This window comes from Chionomys nivalis, chromosome 4 (genome assembly GCF_950005125.1).
Source record: "Chionomys nivalis chromosome 4, mChiNiv1.1, whole genome shotgun sequence".
NCBI classification, from domain to species: domain Eukaryota; kingdom Metazoa; phylum Chordata; class Mammalia; order Rodentia; family Cricetidae; genus Chionomys; species Chionomys nivalis.
This window is the reverse complement of record NC_080089.1, coordinates 117,210,638-117,232,233: the sequence shown is the minus strand read 5'-3', so window position 1 is coordinate 117,232,233 and position 21,596 is coordinate 117,210,638. Positions and strand designations below refer to the sequence as shown.

Genomic DNA, 21,596 nt, shown 5'->3' with positions numbered 1-21,596 from the left:
GGCCACACTGTGGATCAGGACTGGACCCCCTAACAACTGTGCCCCGTGTTTCCTAAAGGTTGTCGTGGGAGGGAGTCCTGCAGCACGCCTTCTGGAAGGATGCCCTGCAGAGAGAGGACGCCGACTTGGCCTCGGAGGACTGCAGCTTCAGGTAGTGTGCCCTGCCTCGGTGCCATTCTGCCCTCTGGCCGATGGCACCATCGTTTTTTAATTAAGGGCTCATCAGGACAGGCTCAGTTGTGATGGTTTAGCTCCCATTTTGTTCATTTTCTCTGCTATTTTTTTCTCTAATCAGGGGTCTAATGTGGCAGTCACAGTCTGGTTTGCTTGGTGCACCCAGTGCCTGCCTTCTGAGCATGACAGTGTGCCGTCCCGTGAGGTGGTCATGACTGTGCCATCCCGTGAGGTGGTCGTGACAGTGTGCCGTCCCGTGAGGTGGTCATGACTGTGCCGTCCCGTGAGGTGGTCGTGACTGTGCCGTCCCGTGAGGTGGTCGTGACAGTGTGCCGTCCCGTGAGGTGGTCATGACTGTTCCGTCTCATGAGGGGTCATGAAGTGTGGGTAGAGGCAGCGAGGCTACTGCCGTGTGGAAACCGCAGAGTCAGTGTGGGACTCTCTAGCGTTTTGTCCCCTATGGTCCTGTGATGGGGACAGGAAGTGACAGAAGTTGTCAGCCTGAGGCTAGAGGCTTGCGATGAACTTGGCTTCCCTGCCAGCCCTCATGGCTGTGCACTCAAGTGACCCTGAAGTTAGGAGATTGAAAGCTTTGAGGATGTGGTCCACGCACGGCCACAGCCATCTAGTGTGCCTACCCAGGCATGTCATTGTTATCATAAAGCCTCTCAGGGCTGACCCCACCCCCTGCCCTTACCCCACCCCACACCTCCCTTTGCTCCCTGATGCTGGCCGATCCCCCTCCCTTGCTCATTTGCACGTTGTGTGGAGAAGCTGGAGTTTGTTCATCGTGAGTGCCTGACCCAGTGTGCTGCAACCGCATGCACCCCACCGGCCTCTGCTGTGACCCAGTGTGCTGCAACCACATGTTCCCCACCTGCCTCTGCTCTGGGCTGCAGTTCCACCTTCCGGGTCAGCATGACTTAGAGAAACTGAGGTGCTGTCAGCAAGCTGGGCTCCGGGCCTTGCCTGGTGGTGTCAACAAGTCAGGACACTTCTGTCCTTTACTTCTTCATCTCCAAAGTGTGTGTGTGTGTGTGTGTGTGTGTGTGTGTGAGCTGGGGGGAGAGGAGAGGGATGGGGCGGGAAGGGGGAGAGGGAGCGAGAACACCCCTGCTGTGCTGTCCCATTCTCCCCCCCCACCTTGCAACTTTAGGGTATAAATTCTGGACAACACACACACACACACACACACACAAACCCTTTAGACGCTGTCAAAGGCTGTTGGTTGTGACTGACTTAAGACTCCTCCATTGGTGGCCTCCTCTATGTTCTAAATAAGGAAGAAACCAAGTGTGCCCATTCGCTGTTGCGGACGGTATTTCTCCCTCTTCGGCCTGTGTGTTGTTTTGTTTATTTTTCTGCTGTACTGTCCTTGTGAGGGCTTCCAGCAGCACACATGTGTTGGCAATGAGGGAAGCCGGCCTCCTTCCTCGGGTTTTGGGTTGAGCACTCAGTCTTTGTTTGGTTTGATGACACTGGCTTGGGGCTCATGGAACTGCCATCTCTGAGTCTGAAAGAATGCCAAGTGGGATGAGGTGGTTGTACTCGCCTGTCCTGCAGTTGCTGTGAGAGATTAGGGGAGCTGGTCTTTAAACTTGGAGCCAACCTGATATTCTGGCCCTTGGGATGTGGGACGGTTTGTGTGTCTTGCTGGATGCCTTTGGAATGGTGGAAGGGCAGGGAGAAATGGCGTGTAGGGGAGTGCCTAGTGTTCCCAGAGTCCTGCTGTCTGTCAAAGGCTTCCTCTTTCAGACCATCAGGCAGGGGCCAGTAGTGACTGCTGTCCCGAGTGGTGGTTCCCGGGTCACCCTGCAGCAGAATGAATAGGGACAAAAGAAACTTGAGCAAATGAGAGGGTTTCTCTGCCCTCCTCGGCCTCAGCAACCCCTCACTTCATTCCTTGGGACATCCACAGAACATCTCCTCTCACAGTTAGGCATGGCTTGTTGGCTTTGACCCCAGACCAAGAGGCAGGAAGGGAAACCTAGTGCTGGTTCTTGTGGTGCTCCAGGCCCTGGTGTCTCTGTCTGTCCGCTGCTAACTAGTTGTCTGAGAAAGGGTTTTTAGGGCTCTAGGTCTAGATGCCTTACGTCTGGAAAGGGCTCTCTGTGCTTGCCCAGTTCTGTGACTTCGTAAGATCAGACACACATGCACGCACACACACACACACGCACGCACGCACGCACACACACACACACACACGGTGCAGTTACGCTCTAACCCCTTCTATGCTATTGGCAAAACCACGGGGAGTCTGAAGTGAGTTTGTGTTGATTTCTCCTGTCAAACAGTAGAAACGTCACGGAATGTTCTGGGCCACAAGATTCCAGGGAGCTTTCGCAGAGCCCTCAGAACGGACAGGCGAAAGGGCAGGAGGGAGCTCATCGGCTCAGCCAGTCTTTCCGGCTAGGTAAGGCTTGGTTCGAGCGGCTGGCGGCTGTGGCCGTCTGGAACCCCAGCCTCTGCATCTGTTTCTTTTCATGACTCTGTGTTATGCTCTGCTCACGGCGACGCCCGTCCCTTCTGTCACAGACAAAGCAACTGAGCTGAGGCCCAAGAGTACCACAGGGGGCCAGCTGAATGAATCCATATTCCTCCTGAGGTATGTAAACCCAGCCTTGAGAAGACACGCGCCGTCCCACGGGCAGACTGTTAGAGACAGAGGGCCCGTTTGTGCCACCTTGCTGCCACAGTGAGCCACCGCTCAGTGGGTCTAGGTTTTGTGTGTATTTAAAAATTGCTTATTTGAGGGCTGGAGAGCTGAATCACTGGTTAAGAGTGCTCTTCTAGGGTATTCAAGTTCAGTTCCCAGGACTCACAACCATCTGTAACTCCAGCTCCAGGGGATCAGATGCCCTCTTCTGACCTTCCTGGGCACTGCACTCATGTGCATAGACGCACATATACTCATAATTTTAAAAAGCTGCTTATCTTTTTGTATTTGTAAATATTAAAATCTTTTCTCTCAGAACTTTGTCTTCTGATAAAATGAATTTAACATTTCAGAAGTTCAGCCCTTTTATGTGGATAAGGTTTTATGAGAAGGACAGGTTGTGCTTCTCCTTCTTTGAGTCTCCTCTGTCCTCCTTCCTTTCCTCCTATCCTCTCGTCCCATCGCCTTCCTTCCATCCAGGCTGGGTACCACACGTGCTAAGCAAGCACTCTCCCAGTGAGTGATACCACAGCCTGAGTGTCGTGTCTTTCTTGAAATATATATTATGTGAGGCACAGCAATATTTATAACCATTGAAAAAATTAACAACAGCAATAGCCCAATTTACCTTTATGTGATTAGGAGCCAGCGTATGAAAAACACTAGCATTCAAGAGATTTAAGATTTTTTTTGGTGTACAGGTCTCTGTCTTGCTGGTAGAGCACTTGCTTAGGATGCACAAAGTCTGAGGCTCAATCCTCGGTGTCAGAAAAGGAAAAGAAAGCCTTATGCAGGGGAGTTTTATTCTATTTAAGCTATAATAGTATATTGAAATTTATTTGTTTTGTGCATATTTGAGTGTAAAGTACGCTAAATTTGTTTATATTTTAGGTACTTTAAATCTGCTCTTTTAGAGCCGTGTGCAACCTCTGGCATGTTTTCTGTTGGAAACTCACTTAGTGACTTAGTAAGCAGTGGGTAGAGGAGATGTGACCCTGGGGTGTGAGGAGGTTATGTAAGTGGACGCTGACCGTGAAGGGGAAACACGTGTGTGCACATGCACAAACACGTCATTGTTAAATATGATCAGTAGATGCTAGTGAAGCATTAAGCATGCAGCAAATATTGCAAAGAGAAAAGACCGTATGTGCATGCAATCTAGAAATAAGTAGCTGGCGACACAGAAAGTTACCTGCAGGGCAGTTAGAGGGCTGGTGGGGTGCTCAGCCGGCTGTGTGAGAGAACCAGCTGTGCAGAATCGCCCGGGACCTCCACATGAGTGAGTGGCACGTGGCCCCACACATAATAACGCTTGTCAAAAGAAGCAGCTACAAAAATTATAGAGTCATTAAACACAAATTAGGCCTCCCGCTTCTTATGTGCCGAGTGCCCGTGTGAGAGGTATGGAATCCTGCCACCTTCATGCCATTGCCCCGCTAGGAGAGAGGGAGGGAGAGAATCCCGGCTACAGCCCGCTGATGGGAGCTGTCCTGTTTTCCAGCTCACGGCCCACTCCAAGGACAAGTGCCGTGGTGGAGTTAAGTCCTGGAGAGGGTGAGGCTGCCAGCTCACCACAGACCTCTCCTTTGTCCAAGGTGAGCAGCCCTGGGATTTATGGACCATTACAGAAGCTCATAAAAATAATTATAAGTTGCTGCGTGAACCCTGCCATGATTATGACATTGACCATGGCCAAGTCCCTGGTAGTTGCTTCAGGGCTGTTTTCAGCAGTGTTTATTTTGAGGTATAATTGACATGGAATACAGTTCTCCCATTTAGAGTGGGCGTTTGATAGACTTTTCCTGGAGTCACAGGTTGCGTGAACCTTAACACACTCCGTTTGAGAGCTTTACTACCATCCTACAAAGAAGCCCCGTAGCTGTTTGCTGTCGGCCTCTGTCTCCTCCACTTCACCCACTCCTGCTCCATGGGTCGTCCTGAGTCTGCCTGTTTCGGACACGTCATGTGAATATCATATATCACAGAGCATATAGTCATTAATTGCTTTATTATTGTTTGTACGTGTGCGTGCACATGTGTGTGCATGTGGTGTGTGCCTGTACGTTCCTGTGCATGCATGCCCTCACAGACACAATGCAAGATATATACATATTGGTGCTTAATTCTTTAGGAGCAAGGTAGAATTTCAGCCAGAACTTTTAAGTCACTATAATTTAATTTCATGAATATTCAGTAGGACAGAAGTAGCTGTGTGTTTTGTGGATAAAGGATGGGCAGAACCAATCATAAGAAACAAACTAAGCCAAACCCCAGACAGTGTGAAGTTTCCTTCACCTCACAGTTCAGGAGGTTTGCCGTACAGTTCTGACTGGTCAGTGGTGAGAACTGCTGGTGTGACTCACCAGTCAGTGGTGAGAACTGCTGATTAACTGACAGTCAGTGGTGAGAACCATTGGTGTGACTGACCAGTCTGTGGTGAGAACTGCTGGTGTGATTCACCAGTCAGTGGTGGGAACTGTTGGTGTGACTGACCAGTTGATTTCCAACTTTTTCATGTGTAAAATGGGAATAACACACAGAGTTAAGGATTTGTGTGACAAAAAGCCAGGCTGATGTTGTCTCCATGTCACTTGAAGTCCTTTGACACAGGCGTTCTTCTCTGCGTCTGGCCTGTCAATCTCCATTATTAATGCAGAGTGTGACTTTTGCCTTTATTCAAGGTGACCCGTGGGCATCTGAGCCAGGGGGCCCTGGAGTTCCAGATGAGGGAGCTGATTTACACGGACTCGGATCTTGTGACCACTCCAATTATCGACAACCCCAAGGTATGCAGAGAGGGTGCGAACTTGGGGGGCAGGGTGGTGGGGGGAGGTCAGAGCGTTCTCCGCCTCACCATGGCGACAGTCTGCATCCTTCTGCTGTCTCTTCACTTGCATGTCCCTTGTCTGCTTGTCCCGTGTGCCCCGTGTACACGCGGTGGCTCTCTGCTCTGCCTTCACTTGCTCCCGCTCTGCTGGTCATACCTGTCACATGCTGAGGAGGGCCACTGACCCCCGGACCCCAGCCCGCAGCTCTCAGTCCAGCTGTGTTTACAAAGTGAGCCCCACTGGATGCTCAGGTCGCGAGGGTGTGGCTGAGCAGGGCTCACTGGCTGCTGAGCAGGACTCACTGGCTGGGAAGGGCGGGCAGGCCACACAGGTCCGGTCTTTAGCGTGGTGTCCGGATTGCTGGAAGGGACAGTGTGGCCCTGGGGTCCCAGCTCCTGGTGTGCACCCTGCTCCCGTGTCCACAGTGTGTTGCAGAGGGTGACAGGTTCCAGCCCTGTCCCTCATCCTCTACCCCCACCCCGCTCTGTTTTGTTCTTCTAGCTTTTTTAAAAAAAATGTCTTTCCACGTTAATTTGTGGCGATTTCCCCTGTTCTCATGTGGAACGTGTGGACAGCCGGCCTTGGTCTTATATGACCAGCTCCCAGAATGGACTCTTTCCATGACTCAGAGTCTGCCAGAGAGCCCAGATTCTGCTAGGCATGATGGGTAATGTGTGTTCTCCCAGAGAGACTGGATTCTGATGGGTAATAAGGTGTTCTAGCACAGCCTGGGATCCCACGACGTGAGTTTCTTTACTTCCTTCCTTAAGGTTTCTGGGAAACATCAGCAAGCAGGAATTAGGTTTTTAACACTCCCCCCACCCCCACAGACAGGGTTTCTCTATGTAACAGTCCTGGTTGTCCTGCAACTCGCTCTGTAGACCAGGCTGACCTCAAACTCGGAGATCCACCCACCTCTGCCTCCAGAGTGCTGGGATTAAAGGCGTGTGCCTCCACTGTTCACCCTTAAACTATTTTTGTCTAAAACATTTTAAGCTATATTTTAAAAACAAGATTTAGAATCAGGGAGAAGATTCAGGGTTCAAGGAGGCCTTGCTTGCTGTTACTCTGCCCGGCCTGAGTCACCTGAGGCCCTCCGGTTGCCAGGCTCCTACTAATCTGCTGTCTCTGATGTCCTTTGTCACACTTGAGCCTCCTGGTCTCCTACAGTTTGTCCCTGTCTGTCACGGCTGGTGACATTTAGGTTTTCATGATTGTAACATTTTGCTGAGTGACAGTCTGGTGTTTGTGGAGTGGTTTGAGTTAAAATGTATCTGAGGATTTCTTGTGACCGGAATAACATGAATTACAGGAGCAGGACTCTCACTCTATCATTTGTCAAGAGTGTTGTCTGTCCATGAGGGTTTGAGACGGCAGAAGTTAGACTTGGTCAATTCGCAAGGCTCAGGGCCGTGGGTTTCTTCACCACACCATTTCTCAAACGAAGCGTGTGATAAACTATTATGTGTTAAGATCTTCCGGAATGGCTCTTCCCTCCTCAAATACAGCCAAGTCCTGACTGTCGTTCACTCCTCAGTCTGATTTCCACCCCTCCCCCGACCCTGTCCACGCCACATCTAGACCTCAGCCCACCTTCCACTGCTCCCACTGCTCCTGTCCACCTCAGTCCGATTTCCACCCCTCCCACTAACCCTGTTCATGTTACATCAGCCTAACTACTTGTTTCTTTATTGTTTTTAAGAAATTTCTTTCTATGAACTATCTGTCTATAATTTTTGACCTGTTTGTTTTGAATTCTTAAGTATTAAGGATTTTATTGTTTAACAGACATTTGCCTTGTTTTCTCATTTAGAATTTCAGCTGACAGCAGGGTCACGTGTTTAATGACTTTGCACCTCCTCGGGACAGGTCCCAGCAGACACTCTTCAGATGCCTTCATTTCTAGAGAGAGCAGATTAGCCAGTTGAGCCCGGAAGGAGAGAAGCCATCTGTATTTACATCTTTTAGTCTCACGTGGCACTGTTGAATTCTTTTTTGTTGCTAGTGCTTTGAGATAGGGTCTCACTCTGCAGCCCAGGCAAATCTTAGCCCTCCTGCCTCTACCTCCCCAGGCTGGCGGCACTGAGTGTGCCCCACACCTGGCCCAGATCCTTTTGATGCCAGTTAAGTTTTCTAGCATTCCTTTTTGGCCTTGTTGATCTGCAGCTGCAGAGACAACTGTTGAGTTAAAAGGCTTCTCAACAGCGTTTTCCCCGTTATTTTCATAGATAATGAGACAACCTGCAATCAAGTTTGATCCAAAAATCTTGCACCTACCGGCTTATTCTGGTAAGGTCCTCAGGCTCTCAAAGTGCTTCGTAAGCAGACATAAGGGAACTTTACATACTTGCAAATGGAATGTGCGCGCGGGTGCATGTGAGAAGATCTTGTCAAGGCTTTGGGTGCATCCTGCACAGCAGGAGTCAGCCGCAAATGTCTCTTTGCCAGCTGTTGACTTTCCTCTGGGCCAGTGCCCCCTTGTGGTGGGGAGGCTCCTGGGGCGCTCGGCCCATTTTCCTGCGAGTGGAGAGGCTTCTGCCAGTGAGATGTGCGTCTTGCATGGTGCTGTGTGAGCGTCAGCAGTCAAGCTGGAGACTGTGTTAGAGGGATCAGGACAGTAGAGAGCCGGACTGGGTGGGGGACACTTGGGGGCAGCGTTGCTGTCCCTATGGGGGCGTGGCTGACGGGGGCGTGGCTGCCCCTATGGGAGGCATGACTCACCACACCCAGTGGGGGGATGGTGTCTGACCCCTGTTGGGGGCGTGGCTGCCCGAATGGGGCATGGCTGACCCCTTGGGGGATGGTGGCTGACCCCTGTTGTGGTGTGACTGCCATGGGGGCATGGCTGACCACCGATGGGGCGTGGCTGACCCCTGTGGGGCGTGGCTGACCCCCGTGGGGCGTGGCTTACCACACCCAGTGGAGGGATGGTGTCTGAGTAGAGGATAAAAGCTGATGTTTGTTTCCCTTCAGCCCATGAATGTCTTACCTGGAGGGAACCTCAGAAATTTAGATGTACCCAGGTTGATCTTTTTTTTTTTGGTTTTTTTTTTTTTTGGTTTTTCGAGACAGGGTTTCTCTGTGGTTTTGGAGCCTGTCCTGGAACTAGCTCTTGTAGACCAGGCTGGTCTCGAACTCACAGAGATTCGCCTGCCTCTGCTTCCTGAGTGCTGGGATTAAAGGCGTGCGCCACCACCGCCCGGCCAGGTTGATCTTTTTATTAGGCCAGTTCTCCGCTGTGAACTGTGCCCTCTGTGATTGGGACTAGATTCACAATGAACAAAATAGACACAGAGTTAAAGAAACCAACTTAAAAGTTTGTACAGGTCAGGCTGGTCCATGGATGCCAACCAAGAGCGAGCCCCATGGAGGGCTGTTTTGAAGGACAAACATGCAGCAGAATTATAGGGTGGGCAGCAAAACCCGGGGAGGCACTCATTCCTTCGCCTGAGAGCTAGAGAACATTTGTAATTTTTAAAAAAGATTTATTTATTATGTATGCAGTGTCTGTCTGCAGGCCAGAAGAGAGCACCAGGACTCACTTTAGATGGTTGTGAGCCACCACGTGGCTGCTGGGAACTGAACTCAGGACCTCTGGAGAAGCAGCCAGTGCTCTTAACCTCTGAGCCGCCTCTCCCACATTTGTAATTTTTATAAATGAATCTGTCTACAGATGAAGCTCAGCCAAAATTGGTGTGTTTAGATGCTAATCCTGAATTTTTCTTTGGTTTGTGTGGGAAGCTAGAGACTGGATTCCCAGGTTGTGCCCGCCACCCTACTGACCTGAGTATGTTATGTTTAACAGTAATTCTATTAGGCTTCTAAAAATGTGTGTAGATGTGTGTGAACATCCTGTGCATGTGGTTACACATAAACAAGTACGGTGTGGCTGCCCAAGGACAGCCTCCAGTGTCATCCTGAGACATGCCGGCCAGTGGGCCCCAGGGAGCCTCCTGTCTTTACTTGCTTAGTGACAAGCACTGTTTTTTTTTATGTGGATTCTGGCATCATTACCCATGGCCTCAGGGTTTCTCTGTAGTTTTGGAGCCTATCCTGGAACTAACTCTTGTAGACCAGGCTGGCCTCGAACTCACAGAGATCTGCTGCCTCTACCTCCCAATTGTTAGTTTGGCAGTTCACTGACATAGTTAAGAAGTCTCTCTGGGTGGGGAAGGGCTGTCAAATGGAATGTCTCCTCAGGGTGGGGGTGGGGTTGGGTCGATACTGTCGTGTAGTGTTCTGTCCTCATGTGCTCTGATGTTCTGGGTTCTTCTGGGTTTCACACAATGTCTGCCCAGCCCTTTCCATGTCCACACTCTGCCTCCGTCGTTCTGCAGTGGATAAGTTGCTGCTCCTGAAGGACCAGGATTGGACCGCCTTCCTGCAGCAGGCGTGCTCCCAGATCGACTCGAGCGAGAAGAGCTCAGGGGCGGCGCGAGCCAAGCTGAACCTCCTGTGCTATCTGTGTGTGGTGGCTGCTCACAAGGAGGTGGCCACCAGGCTGCTCCACTCCCCACTGGTAGGCACTTCAGGGGGACGCCTCCCAGGGACCACCTGCCTCCTGCTGCTGGCCTTTGTGTTTCAGGGGCGTTAGTGCAAAAGCTTGGGGCCTGGAGTTCAGTAGTAGGGCGGTTCCTTAGCCTGACCAGAGCATGGGTCAATAAAAGCACTAAACCGTGACTGAAACAGTTCATTTATTTCTGTGGTGGTACTGAGGATCAAACCCAGGGCCTTAGGCTAGGCGAGTGTTCCACCACTGAACCACACAAGGTCCCAGCTTCTCTTCTGAGCTACGGTCTAAGTGTCCTGTGCTTGCCTTGGATTCATTCTGTAGTCGGTCGGGCTCCTGTTCTGGGTCCCCTGGAGAGACGCCAGGGCTTCCGATGGATAGAAGGATGTCAGGCCTCAGAGTCCTTGCTCTCTGCTCTCCTGGGAGGGTACTCCTTAGGGCGTTATTGGTAACCCTGGGGTTTGCACAGTTCCTCAGTGGTCGGGTGGCGCTTTCTTTTGGGTCTCCAAGGTCGGCCTGAAGAGTTTCAGTTTATTTTGCTCCTAAGTCAGTATGAAGGTTGGGGTGTCTGTTGGGGGTGGGAAGCCAAATGTTAGGGCTATTAGTAATAGGACAGGTCTCCTGGAGCCACTGTGTGGATACTGGGAACTGAACATGGGTTCTTTGCAAGAGAACATACTTTTCAACCGCTGAGCCCTGTCTCCGGTGCCCTGGTCTTAGCGTTTGTTTATGTTTCTTGCTGGCACACTGGCTGCATTTGCGTGTCTGTCGTTTGTCTGTAATTGCCTCCCTGGGGTGTTCCCATCTCAGCTGTATAGATTTCCCTGTTAATTCAGATACTGCTTTGGATGCTCTGCTGAATAAAACTTACATTTCAATGTTTCTCTTTTTTTAATTCTAGTTCCAGTTGCTAATCCAGCATTTGAGAATAGCTCCAAACTGGGATATGTAAGTAACATTCGTATTTTAAAACCTATTCTTGGGGGTTTTATAGTTGCTCCTCATAAGCACAGTCCGGTCATCCTAAGGGAATCTGAGGCAATCCCGAGTCTCTCACAGATGAGCGAGGAGAGGTGTGGAAGTGGCTGCTGCTTTGTTTTCTCAATCCGGAGTGGGACACTCTGTAATATAGGCCGTCACTTTCCTGGCCCTGCCTTTTGGGCTGTGCTGCCTCTGTCACTCTCTTTCCTTCCCGGGGCAGGAGCTTCCCCATGGTGTCCTGGAAACCAAGGGAACTCCTACAGAGTGTCTTCTCTATGGTTGCTGCAGGCTCTGGCTCTCCTGCTGGTGGGACGTGATCACATGATGGGCTGTTCTGAGGAGTTTATGTGGGGTACAGAAGTGTGTGGTGGGGACCCCAGATCTGCCCCTGCTGATCCTCACTGTGGTGGTTGGGTTACCCATTCAGTACATCCTTGGCCAAGTGAGTGAGGCCAGAAGACGGAGCTGCTGCTTCTGAGACTGGTCCACACTGGCAGTGTTGTGATTTTTTTGTATCCCAGCCGCTGTTCTCCCTGGAACTGGGATGCTGGGTAACAGCTGAGCGTCCTGCAGCCATGGAAACAGCTGCTGTTAGGCGGATATCATTTTTCAGTCTGGAGCGCCCCCTGCTGACTTGAAAGTGATTAAATTCTTTCCAAGCACTGTTTAAAAACCTTTTTTACTATTTAAATTGAATTTCATTTGCTAAAAAGGTGTGTTTTAATTGTTATTTTCTATTTTTTGAGAAAGGGTCTTAATATGTATCACAGGCTGGCCTTGAATTCCTAGGGTGCTGGGGTTAGAGGTGTGCACCACTCTGCCCAGCCATGGGAGTTTTGACTGGATGAAGCTGAGGGTGGACAGCGGGCAGCCCTCCCTCCGCTGGGCGGCCTTGTTCTCTCACGTGCTACTTTCAGCTTTTCAAGTTTGTCCTACATAGAGGAACACAGACTTAGCAAGGCGTGCTGTGACTTTGTGTCTGTCCTCCCCAAAACGCACGTGGTTTTTAATGTTTTTTATTTTTTATTGATATTTATTGAGCTCTACATTTTTTTCTGTTCCCCTCCCTGCCTCTCCCTTCCCCCCTTCAGTCCTTCCCCAAGGTCCCCATGCTCCCAGTTTACTCAGGAGATTTTGTCTGTTTTATACTTTCTACTTCCCATGTAGATTAGATCTATGTAAGTCTTTCTTAGTGTCCTCATGTTGTATAAGTTCTCTGTGATCGTATATTGTAGGCTGGCTTACTTTGCTTTATGTTTAAAAACCACCTATGAGTGAGTACATGTGATAATTGTCTTTCTGTGTCTGGGTTACCTCACTCAAAATGATGTTTTCTAGTTCCATCCATTTTCCTGCAAAATTCAAGCTGTCGTTATTTTTTCTGCTGTGTAGTACTCCATTATGTAAAGGTACCACATTTTCCTTATTTACTCTCATTTACGTTGTTTCCAGGTTCTGGCTATGACAAACAATGCTGTTATGAACATAGTTGAACCCATGTCCTTGTGGCCCTTTGGATATATACCCAAAAGTGGTATTGCTGGGTCTTTTTTTTTTTTTTTTTTTTTTTTGCTTTTTCAAGACAGGGTTTCTCTGTGGTTTTGGAGCCTGTCCTGGAACTAGCTCTTGTAGACCAGGCTGGTCTCGAACTCACAGAGATCCGCCTGCCTCTGCCTCCCAAGTGCTGGGATTAAAGGCGTGCGCCACCACCGCCTGGCTTGCTGGGTCTTGAGAAAGGTTGTTTCCTAATTTTCTGAGAAATCACCACACTGACATCCAAAGTGGCTGTACCAATTGGCACTCCCGCCAGCAATGCAAGAGTGTTCTCTTTACCCTACAACCTGCAGATTTCAAGATGTCATTATTTTTTTTCTGCTGTGTAGTACTCCATTGTGTAAATGTACTACATTTTCCTTATCCATTCTTCAGTCGAGGGGCATTTACGTTGTTTCCAGGTTCTGGCTATGACAAACAATGCTGTTATGAACATAGTTGATTACATGTCCTTGTGACACAATTGAGCATCCTTTGGGCATATACCCAAAAGTGGTATTGCTGGGTCTTGAGGAAAGTTGTTTCCTAATTTTCTGAGAAATCGCCACACTGATATCCAGAGGGACTGTACCAGCTTGCACTCCCACCAGCAATGCAGGAGTGTTCCCTTTACCCCACAATCTCTCCAGCGTAAGTTGTCGTGTTTTTGATCTTGGCCGTTCTTACAGGTGTAAGATGGAATCTCAGAGTTGTTTTGATTTGCATTTCTCTGATGACTAAGAATGTTGAACATTTCCTTAAGTGTCTTTCAGCCATTTTAGATTCCTCTGTTGAGAGTTCTCTGTTTAGGTCTATACTCCATTTTTTTTTTTATTGGATTATGTGATCTTTTGGTGTCCAATTTCTTGAGTTCTTTGTATATTTTGGAGATCAGACCTCTGTCTAATGTGGGGTTAGTGAAGATCTTTTCCCATTCTGTAGGCTGTCGTCTTGTCTTGTTGACCATGTCCTTTGCTTTACAGAAGCTTTTCAGTTTCAGGAGGTCTCATTTATTCTTTCTCTCAGTGTCTGTGCTGCTGGGGTTCTATTTAAGAAGTGGTTCCCTGTGCCAATGCGTTCAAGTGTACTTTCCACTTTCTCTTTTATAAGGTTCAGTGTGACTGGCTTTATGTTGAGGTCTTTGATCCATTTGGATTTGAGTTTTGTGCATGGTGATAGATATGGGTCTATTTTCATTCTTCTACATGTTGATATCCAGTTATGCCAGCACCACTTGTTAAATATGCTTTCTTTTTTCCACTTGATATTTTTTCTTCTTTATCAAAGATCAGGTGTTCAAAGATGTGTGGATTGATATCTGGATCTTCTATTCGGTTCCATTGGTCCTCCTGTCTGTTCTTATGCCAATACCAGGCTGTTTTCAGTACTGTAGCTCTTTAGTAGAATTTGAGGTCAGGGATTGTGATGCCTCCAGAAGTTCTTTTATTGCCCAGGATTGTTTTGGCTATCCTGGGTTTTTTGCTTTTCCAAATGAAGTTGAGTACCATTCTTTTGAGGTCTTTGAAGAATTTTGCTGGGATTTTGATGGGCAACACACGTGTTTTTAATGTTATTGACAACCTGAGACCATTTCCTATCCTCCTGCCTCTGCCCCGCATAGTTCTGGGGTACAGGTATGCACACCACTGCATCTGGATTTTTCATCTCTCTGGGTCAGTAGGGTTTCTACTCCACCTCCAACCTTTTGGTTTACGGTTATCACAGGTAAATGAATCTGTCTTTCATCTCTGCAGACTCCTGAGGGTTCTATGTCTAGTCAGCTCTCATCAAGGAGAGGGGATTTCTTGTACGTTTTCATCTATGGGACTTACTTGATTGTGGTTTAAAGCTTTTGGCATTTGATGTATAAGACACTCAGAAGTAGCCAGGCATGACAGCGCTCATCTGCAGTCCTCAGGAAGCTGAGGCAGGAGAATCAGGGGTTCAGTGACATCCTGGGAGCCAGGTGATGAGCTCTCATCTAGAGAAGCAGCAAGAGTTGAGGCCTGTTAGGGCCGTCTCTGCTGTGGGAGGTGGACACACGCTGTCCCGTGTCAGGGCCGGCTCTGCTGTGGGAGGTGGACACACGCTGTCCCGTGTCAGGGCCGGCTCTGCTGTGGGAGGTGGACACACGCTGTCCCGTGTCAGGGCCGGCTCTGCTGTGGGAGGTGGACACACGCTGTCCCGTGTCAGGGCCGGCTCTGCTGTGGGAGGTGGACACACGCTGTCCCGCGTCAGGGCCGGCTCTGCTGTGGGAGATGGACACACGCTGTCCCGCGTCAGGGCACACTCTGCTGTGGGAGATGGACACACGCTGTCCCGTGTCAGGGCCGGCTCTGCTGTGGGAGATGGACACACGCTGTCCCGTGTCAGGGCCGGCTCTGCTGTGGGAGGTGGACACACGCTGTCCCGTGTCAGGGCCGGCTCTGCTGTGGGAGATGGACACAGGCTGCCCTGGCCACATATCTGAGTCTGACTTGTTTCCTTGAGTCTGGCAAAGCCTTTCCTAAGAAGCCAGGAAACAATGAGAGTGGATCTTAATTCTTCACCATGTTAGTTTTCCATGAGACAAAGGTTTAAAATTTGTTTACCTCACAGTTTCACATGTATGCGGTGCCCTTTGGTGGCATCTCAGCCGTTACCCTTTCTCATACCCCTGCTTTCCACTGCACCCCCTTCCCCAACAAGTCCCCTCCACGTCCTTGCTTTTTCCTCCAGCGAGTTTTTTCTAATCAACATGACTTTTCTACATTACTGTTTTCAAATCCCGCTGCATAGTACTTTACCAATGTCCTTTTCTGTGGGAGAGCAGGAGCCACCTCCTTGAAACCAGTGTTTATGACAATAGAAGAAAAGAGGCCAGAGGGTGGTGCCGTGGTTAGGAGCCTGCAGCTCTCACAGAGGACTGGGGAGTCAAACCATCTGCAGCTCCAGTCCCAGGGAATCAGGGGCCCCCTTCTGGCCTCCATGGGCACTGCATGCACATGGTACACATTCATACTACATACAGGCAAAACCACAAATACTTATAAAGTAAAAATAAAGGGGAAAATTAAGCAAAACAGAAAAGTGCTCATAACGGTCTAATTGTAAGGTTTTCCATTTCTGCGTTTTATAAGCCACAAACTGTCTAAACTTTGACACTGCCACTCACGCTCCTTGTGTGTGTGATAAGGAGTTTCCCTGCAAAGTGGGCCTGCGCTGTCTCAATACATGCATCTGAGTGGCTGTGTGCTTGCTCCAGTGCACCATGGGGGTCAGAGGTCAGCCTTCAGGAGCTGGTTCTCTCTTCCTACCATGTGGGGTCCAGGATTGAGCTCAGGTCATCAGACTTGGTGGCAAGCTCCAGTACCCACTGAGCCCTCTTGTCGGCCCCACTTCCCCGTCATACAGCTAAGTCAGCTCATCGTATGTACATGGTGGCTAGCAGTGGTGGTTGACGCCTGGCTGCACTTCAGAGCCTGTGTTTTCTCTCTCTCTCCAGACGGTCCAAGGTTGCTCGCGTGATTGGCTTGCTGGCCTTGCACACCACAGAACTTGAGGAAAATGTGCCAGTTATCGAGGTGACGTCTTTCTTTTTCTTTTCTTTTCTTTTTTTTTTTTAAAAGATTGATTTATTAATTGTGTATACAGTATTCTCAGTATTCTCTCTGCAAGCCAGAAGAGGGCACCAGATCTTATTACAGATGGTTGTGAGCCACCATGTGGTTGCTGGGAATTGAACTCAGGACCTTTGGAAGAGCAAGCAGTGCTCTTAACCATTGAGCCATCTCTCCAGCCCCTGTGACGTCTTTCTTTACTGACATGTTAAGTGTGGCAGAGAAGATCGATTTTGGTTTTTGTAGTTTATGGCACATAGCTTTCATTGGCCTTCGTTTAATTTTAATCTGAGGAATTGTGGTTGTTGTAAGACACAGACCTTGGGGTCCTCCCAGCCCTGGACTCTAATCCACAGTTCAGCCTGATGGAGAACTTGGCCTCTGGTTGGACGCAGAGGCTGCGGGATGGTTAAGAGCACACTCACATTTAAGCCAGTTTCTTCTGGGTTTTCATCCTGAATTTAATATTTCCCCTTGTCCTATGACAGCTGTTCTCTGGCAGGTGAGCCCAGGGTTTGAGGGTCCCTTATGTACTGAGGACATTTGGATCTAGGGTTGTGCTGGGGATCCCCCTAGGGCCCACACTGAGCGCTGGTATTAGAAAGGGTTTTAGCGGGTGTGGTGGTGCACATTTTAATCCTAGTAGAGGCAGACCTGGTCTACATCGGAGCTCCAGTCAGCCAAGACTACATAGTGAAACCCTGGCTCAAACAACTGAAAGGGGAAAGAAAGAAAAGTGTCTTATGTAGTTACCCAGCGACTCCAGACCTGTGTGGAAAGCGTTGCCGCTGTGTCTCTACACCAGCTCGGGAGAGCTGACGACTCCCTCTGTCTCTCCTGCTGATTGGCACAATCTTTATCCTCAAGAGTCAAGTAGCCGAACATCGCCATGGTCTTCAAGGCTAAAGACTGGAGCTTGGGGTTGGTGAAACATTTGTAGGGCGGAACCGGGATGTGGTGTTGAAGCTGCGGGGGATCATTCGGTCAGGAGGACTTCCTGCAGGGATGGGTCACCCAGCGAGAGGCGGAGGGCTGTGAAGGAATGAGTGGGCCCCACAGGATGAGCAGCTCCTGTGAGGAGCCAGCAGTGGAGAAGCTCAAGAGCCAGGATGTGAGCATAGGTAAAACTGGCTGTGGGGACTGGCGGACGGCATAGCCAGTGAGCTGTCCAGGGCCACACTGTGGAGACTTGTTGCGGAGTTTGTCTGGGGCTCAGGATTGGATTCCAAATGAGAGAGGGGATCCTAGGGGCCTCATGAACCATGAAATCCTGGGTGTCGCTAAAATGCTGGAGAAGGTTCAGTGAGAGGGTGGGGACGTTGGTGAACTACATCATATCTTTGGGGAAACTGGGTGTCCAGGATGGGTGGGCTGAGTAAGAGCCGAGAGGAGGGTGCTGGACTGGCTCGTATGTATCCAACTGGGCTGCCTCGGAGTGGCCGGCCACATTCTGGAGAAGCTAAGAGCCCAGCAGTTTCTTATGTACAAGGCTGGAGGCCCCAGCAGTCCTCGTCTGGTGCTGAAGACCTGGAGGATTCCTGGAGAGACACCCGTCTTCAGCCCTTTTTGGAAGGCCGAAGAAACTCGAGTCTGATGCCAGCTCAGGATGGTGACAGCAGCGACAGGGTAGACAAACCGGCAAAGGGTGGAGCAGGCAGACAAAACGCAGTGCTTTTCTGAGGGCCTCCTCAGGTCTGGGCTCTCTGGGAAGGTGTTGTGTGCCTTCCTATGGGTGACCTGACTGAGAAAGCCCTTCCAGGTCTGCCCAGGGCTTGTCCCAGCTGCTTTCAGTTCCAGTTAAGTTGACCAGACTAGCCATCACTCACCCTGACATACAGTTTCTCCGTTACTCTGATGCCCTTGACAGATTTGCTAATCACCGTGATAGCATCTGAAAGCAGCAGAAGCTAGCAGTATGAATTCTATGTTTAATATATGCAATGCTGAATCATCATAGACCTGCAAACGGAAGCCAGAACGACATGTCACATAGTCCCCCTGTCAAAACTCCAAACTCCACATAGATGCTGGAAGGCACGGGGAGCAGTGACTTTCCCAGGCTGCTGGTGGGAAAGAGAATGGACGTGGTGATTCCGCAAAACCCGCTGTGTCTCCCAGAGCCATGTTTGTTATCACACACACTCAGTGCTGTGTGACGTGTGGAGGGATGCATATCTGTGTGCTACCTGTACCGCCCCATGTCTAATAGAGTGGACGGAGCGTGGCTTGCTCTCTCTGTGAGGCACCAGCAGCGTGAACAATAACGAACGGCAGCTCTGGGCTGGAGCGAAAGTCGTGGTTGGCGCTTGTCGTGGACGTGAGTGGGACATACCACGAAGTGACCATCTGGGGGTATTGAGAGGTGTCCAGGGTGTGGCTGCTCTTGTCCACAGGGCCGGCTTCTCTGGAGATCTTGTTTTAGGGTTCCATCAGGGAACTCAGCTGTTCACATGCTCGCCCAAATCCTGGTCTTCTTCTATGGAGAAGGTTGTTCTCCTTGACGAGCACATGGCTTCAGCAGGGACACACTTAGAGCCATGAGGGAGGGTGGAGCCACTCACCTCTTCAGCCAGAGCCAGGTCTCCCTCGCCTCCCCTTTCCCCTTGGAGATGTCAGAGAAGGAATCTGAAGACGAGGGCTGCCTCATGTCATGACTGGGGGAAGCCGGGCAGAGGTCAGCCCCGAAGCTGAGAAGCTTCCTCTATTCCCATGGAGTCTCGTGCCAAGGACTCGCCGTGTCTGTGGCTGACAGATGGTCCCCACTGAAGGAATCCCATGGAGTCACCCTAGTGACAGGATTGCCTCTCTCTTTCCTCCACACCTATGGCTGGTCCTCCCGATGCTTGCTCTTGCTGTTGTCCATGGAGAGCCTGTGGCCATCATTTCCTGGGTCATGCTGTGGCCAGGCTGTCTCAGGCCACCTCCGCGAGGTTCTGTCTCTGTCCCTTGCAGTCCCCCCTCCCCGCTGCCAGCTCGTGTTTTATTGGCTGAGATGCAGGGGCGTGGACACCACCCTCTTGTTTCTTTCTCACTTCCTACTTCACAACCTCACCCATGAGTTATTTCATTTTTGTGTGTAGTGTGTGTGTCTGTCCGTGTACGTCTAGGTGCACACGTGCACACAAAGGCCAGAGGCTGATGTCAGGTGTCTGCCACTGTCATGCCTCCACCTGTCCCTGCAGACAGGGGTCTCACTGATGGTCGGGACTGGCTGGCCATGATCTTGGGGATGCCCACGCCTGCCTTCATACCCTTAATACTAGGGTCTGAACTCAGGTCCACACCCTGACTGAGCCATCTCCCCAGCCCCCAGATTTTATAACTTTAATAGGATATTATATTTGGCAGAAATTGAAAGTACCATATTCATTCCAAATGTATTATCAGGTAAGGAAGCACTCTTTCCATGCCTGGTCACTGGGACACAGCTGTCCCCAGCTGTCAGAGACAACGCCACAGCCTGGAAACATCAGGTGCCGGCTGACAGCTGGTTACTAAGCTCAGGGGTCCTGACCTGGTGTGGCGCCACAAGATGAGAATCTGTGTTCTGCTGATCATCTATCCCTAGGGAGAGACAGACTTTGCTGTCGGGCTATGGCCCTGGATTCCACAGAAAGAAACAGTGTATGTTTAACTGCTGGTGGACAGTTTTGAAGTGAACACACATATAGTGAACTAGATTTTGTTGAAAATGGGGAATTTACACAGTGTGTTGAAATAGCTGTAGGTACATCTTTCTGGTAGTGGTGTGTGTGTGTGTGTGGTGTTTTTTGTTTTTTGTTTTTTCTCCAGACAGGGTTTCTCTGTGTAACAGCCTGGATGTCCTGGAACTCGCTCTGTAGACCAGGCTGGCCTTGAACTCACAAAGATCCACCTGCCTCTGCCTCCTGAGTGCTGGGATTAAAGGCGTGCGCCACCACATCCGGCTGTATTCTATATTTATATTTTTTTTCTTTCATGCACTTTAAGATACTTTTGTAAGTAGTTGGCTGTATCAATCTCAGAAGCCACCAGGGGGCAGCCAAGCATTGGGGAAAATGTAGCACCTGTGGCCGGTTGTCTTTAATCTGGAGGATTAGTAGGCACAGGTACTGGTTACGTTTTACAGTGTTGAGGCATTTCCGCTCAGAATCTGGCAGTTGTGTTGATCAGTTCCGTTTGAGGGTTACCAAGATCAGCGTAATCCCAGGCAGACTTGGCTGCCTGTGTGACTTCCTGAGGTGCCATTGGTGGGCCCCGGTTCAGAACTCCTGAGGGCTGGTCTGTGTGAAACTCTCTCTGACCTGCTCGGCTTCTTCCGACCTTGTTTCTCTACAGAAGGGCGCTGGCCAAGTCTAAGCTTTCTTCTTTGGCTCTGTACTGAAGAGTAGAGCTGTCTAGTGTGCTGACCGGTCTGGAGCCCCTTGCTGTTCCTGTGTAAGAGCTCTCAGGATGAGCCCTCGTGTGTGGTCTGTGTGTTTGGTCTCTGGAAGGCAGTAGATGCTTTAGGATGCTGAACATATGCCTGCAAGCCCGAGAACCAATGGCGCAGGATAACCCTTTCATGGACGTTTTCTTACTCTGGAAAATTTCAAAACATAAAAGTAAAGAGTGCGGTAAACTGAGGCAATCTCAGCACTCAGCCATCTTCTGGTCCTCCATCTCCCCGCTTCTTCTCTCCTTCTTCCTTTCTGCTTCTCACTCGCTTTCTTTCTGAGGCATTTTAAAAGAAAATAATATCAGTTTGCTCATAGCTACAATTCATATGACTTCATTTTTACTTATGCATATTTGTGTGTCTCTGTGTGAGTACAGACAGATGTCCTGGAGGTTAGAAGAGGGTTCTGGATCTCCTGAAGCTGGGGTTGCTGGGCGCTGGGAACACCCCCGAGGCTCCGCAAGAACCGCAGGCACGCTTAAGAGCCAAGCCACTCTCCCAGGCTGCGTTTGGGTCCCTGGCCGTCACTTTAGGCAGCTTCGCCTAATTCTCCTCTCCTTCTGAAACCCCTCTGGGGCTGGAGTGGTGTGCGCCACACCTTTGGGGACACCTGCATTTCCTGTCGACACTAGAACCTGGTTTCCTCTACAGTTTTTCTTTGCAGCATTTATTATTGTAAATATTCTAATTATAAAAGTGTGTGTTTCTATTTATAGCAATGTAGTTATATAAACCTTCCAAACAACCCCCTTCCCAGCAAACCAAGAAAAGACATTTGAAAGCTCAGGATAAAATGTGACCTGGGGGTGACTAGGATGGGCCTGGCTTGCAGTCACATCTCGGATGTCATCATTTACAGCCCTGATGTGATGTGGCTAATTTCAGTGAACTCGCACTT

At 49.9% G+C, this 21,596-nt stretch overlaps 1 protein-coding gene across 3 annotated transcripts in view; it reads left to right on the top strand.

The window, feature by feature from the left end:
* Positions 1-21,596, top strand: part of Ulk4 (unc-51 like kinase 4) — a 294,534-nt gene that overhangs the window by 16,037 nt on the left and 256,901 nt on the right. For 2 of the 3 annotated variants that reach the window (XM_057769023.1, XM_057769025.1), the window contains 9 exons: positions 59-151; positions 2,469-2,587; positions 2,710-2,779; positions 4,332-4,425; positions 5,512-5,616; positions 7,887-7,947; positions 9,996-10,177; positions 11,070-11,116; positions 16,167-16,245. In XM_057769023.1, coding sequence (XP_057625006.1) covers positions 59-151; positions 2,469-2,587; positions 2,710-2,779; positions 4,332-4,425; positions 5,512-5,616; positions 7,887-7,947; positions 9,996-10,177; positions 11,070-11,116; positions 16,167-16,245 — 850 coding nt within the window. The remainder of the gene's footprint in view (positions 1-58; positions 152-2,468; positions 2,588-2,709; positions 2,780-4,331; positions 4,426-5,511; positions 5,617-7,886; positions 7,948-9,995; positions 10,178-11,069; positions 11,117-16,166; positions 16,246-21,596) is intronic. The other variant, XM_057769024.1, reaches the window with a different exon arrangement.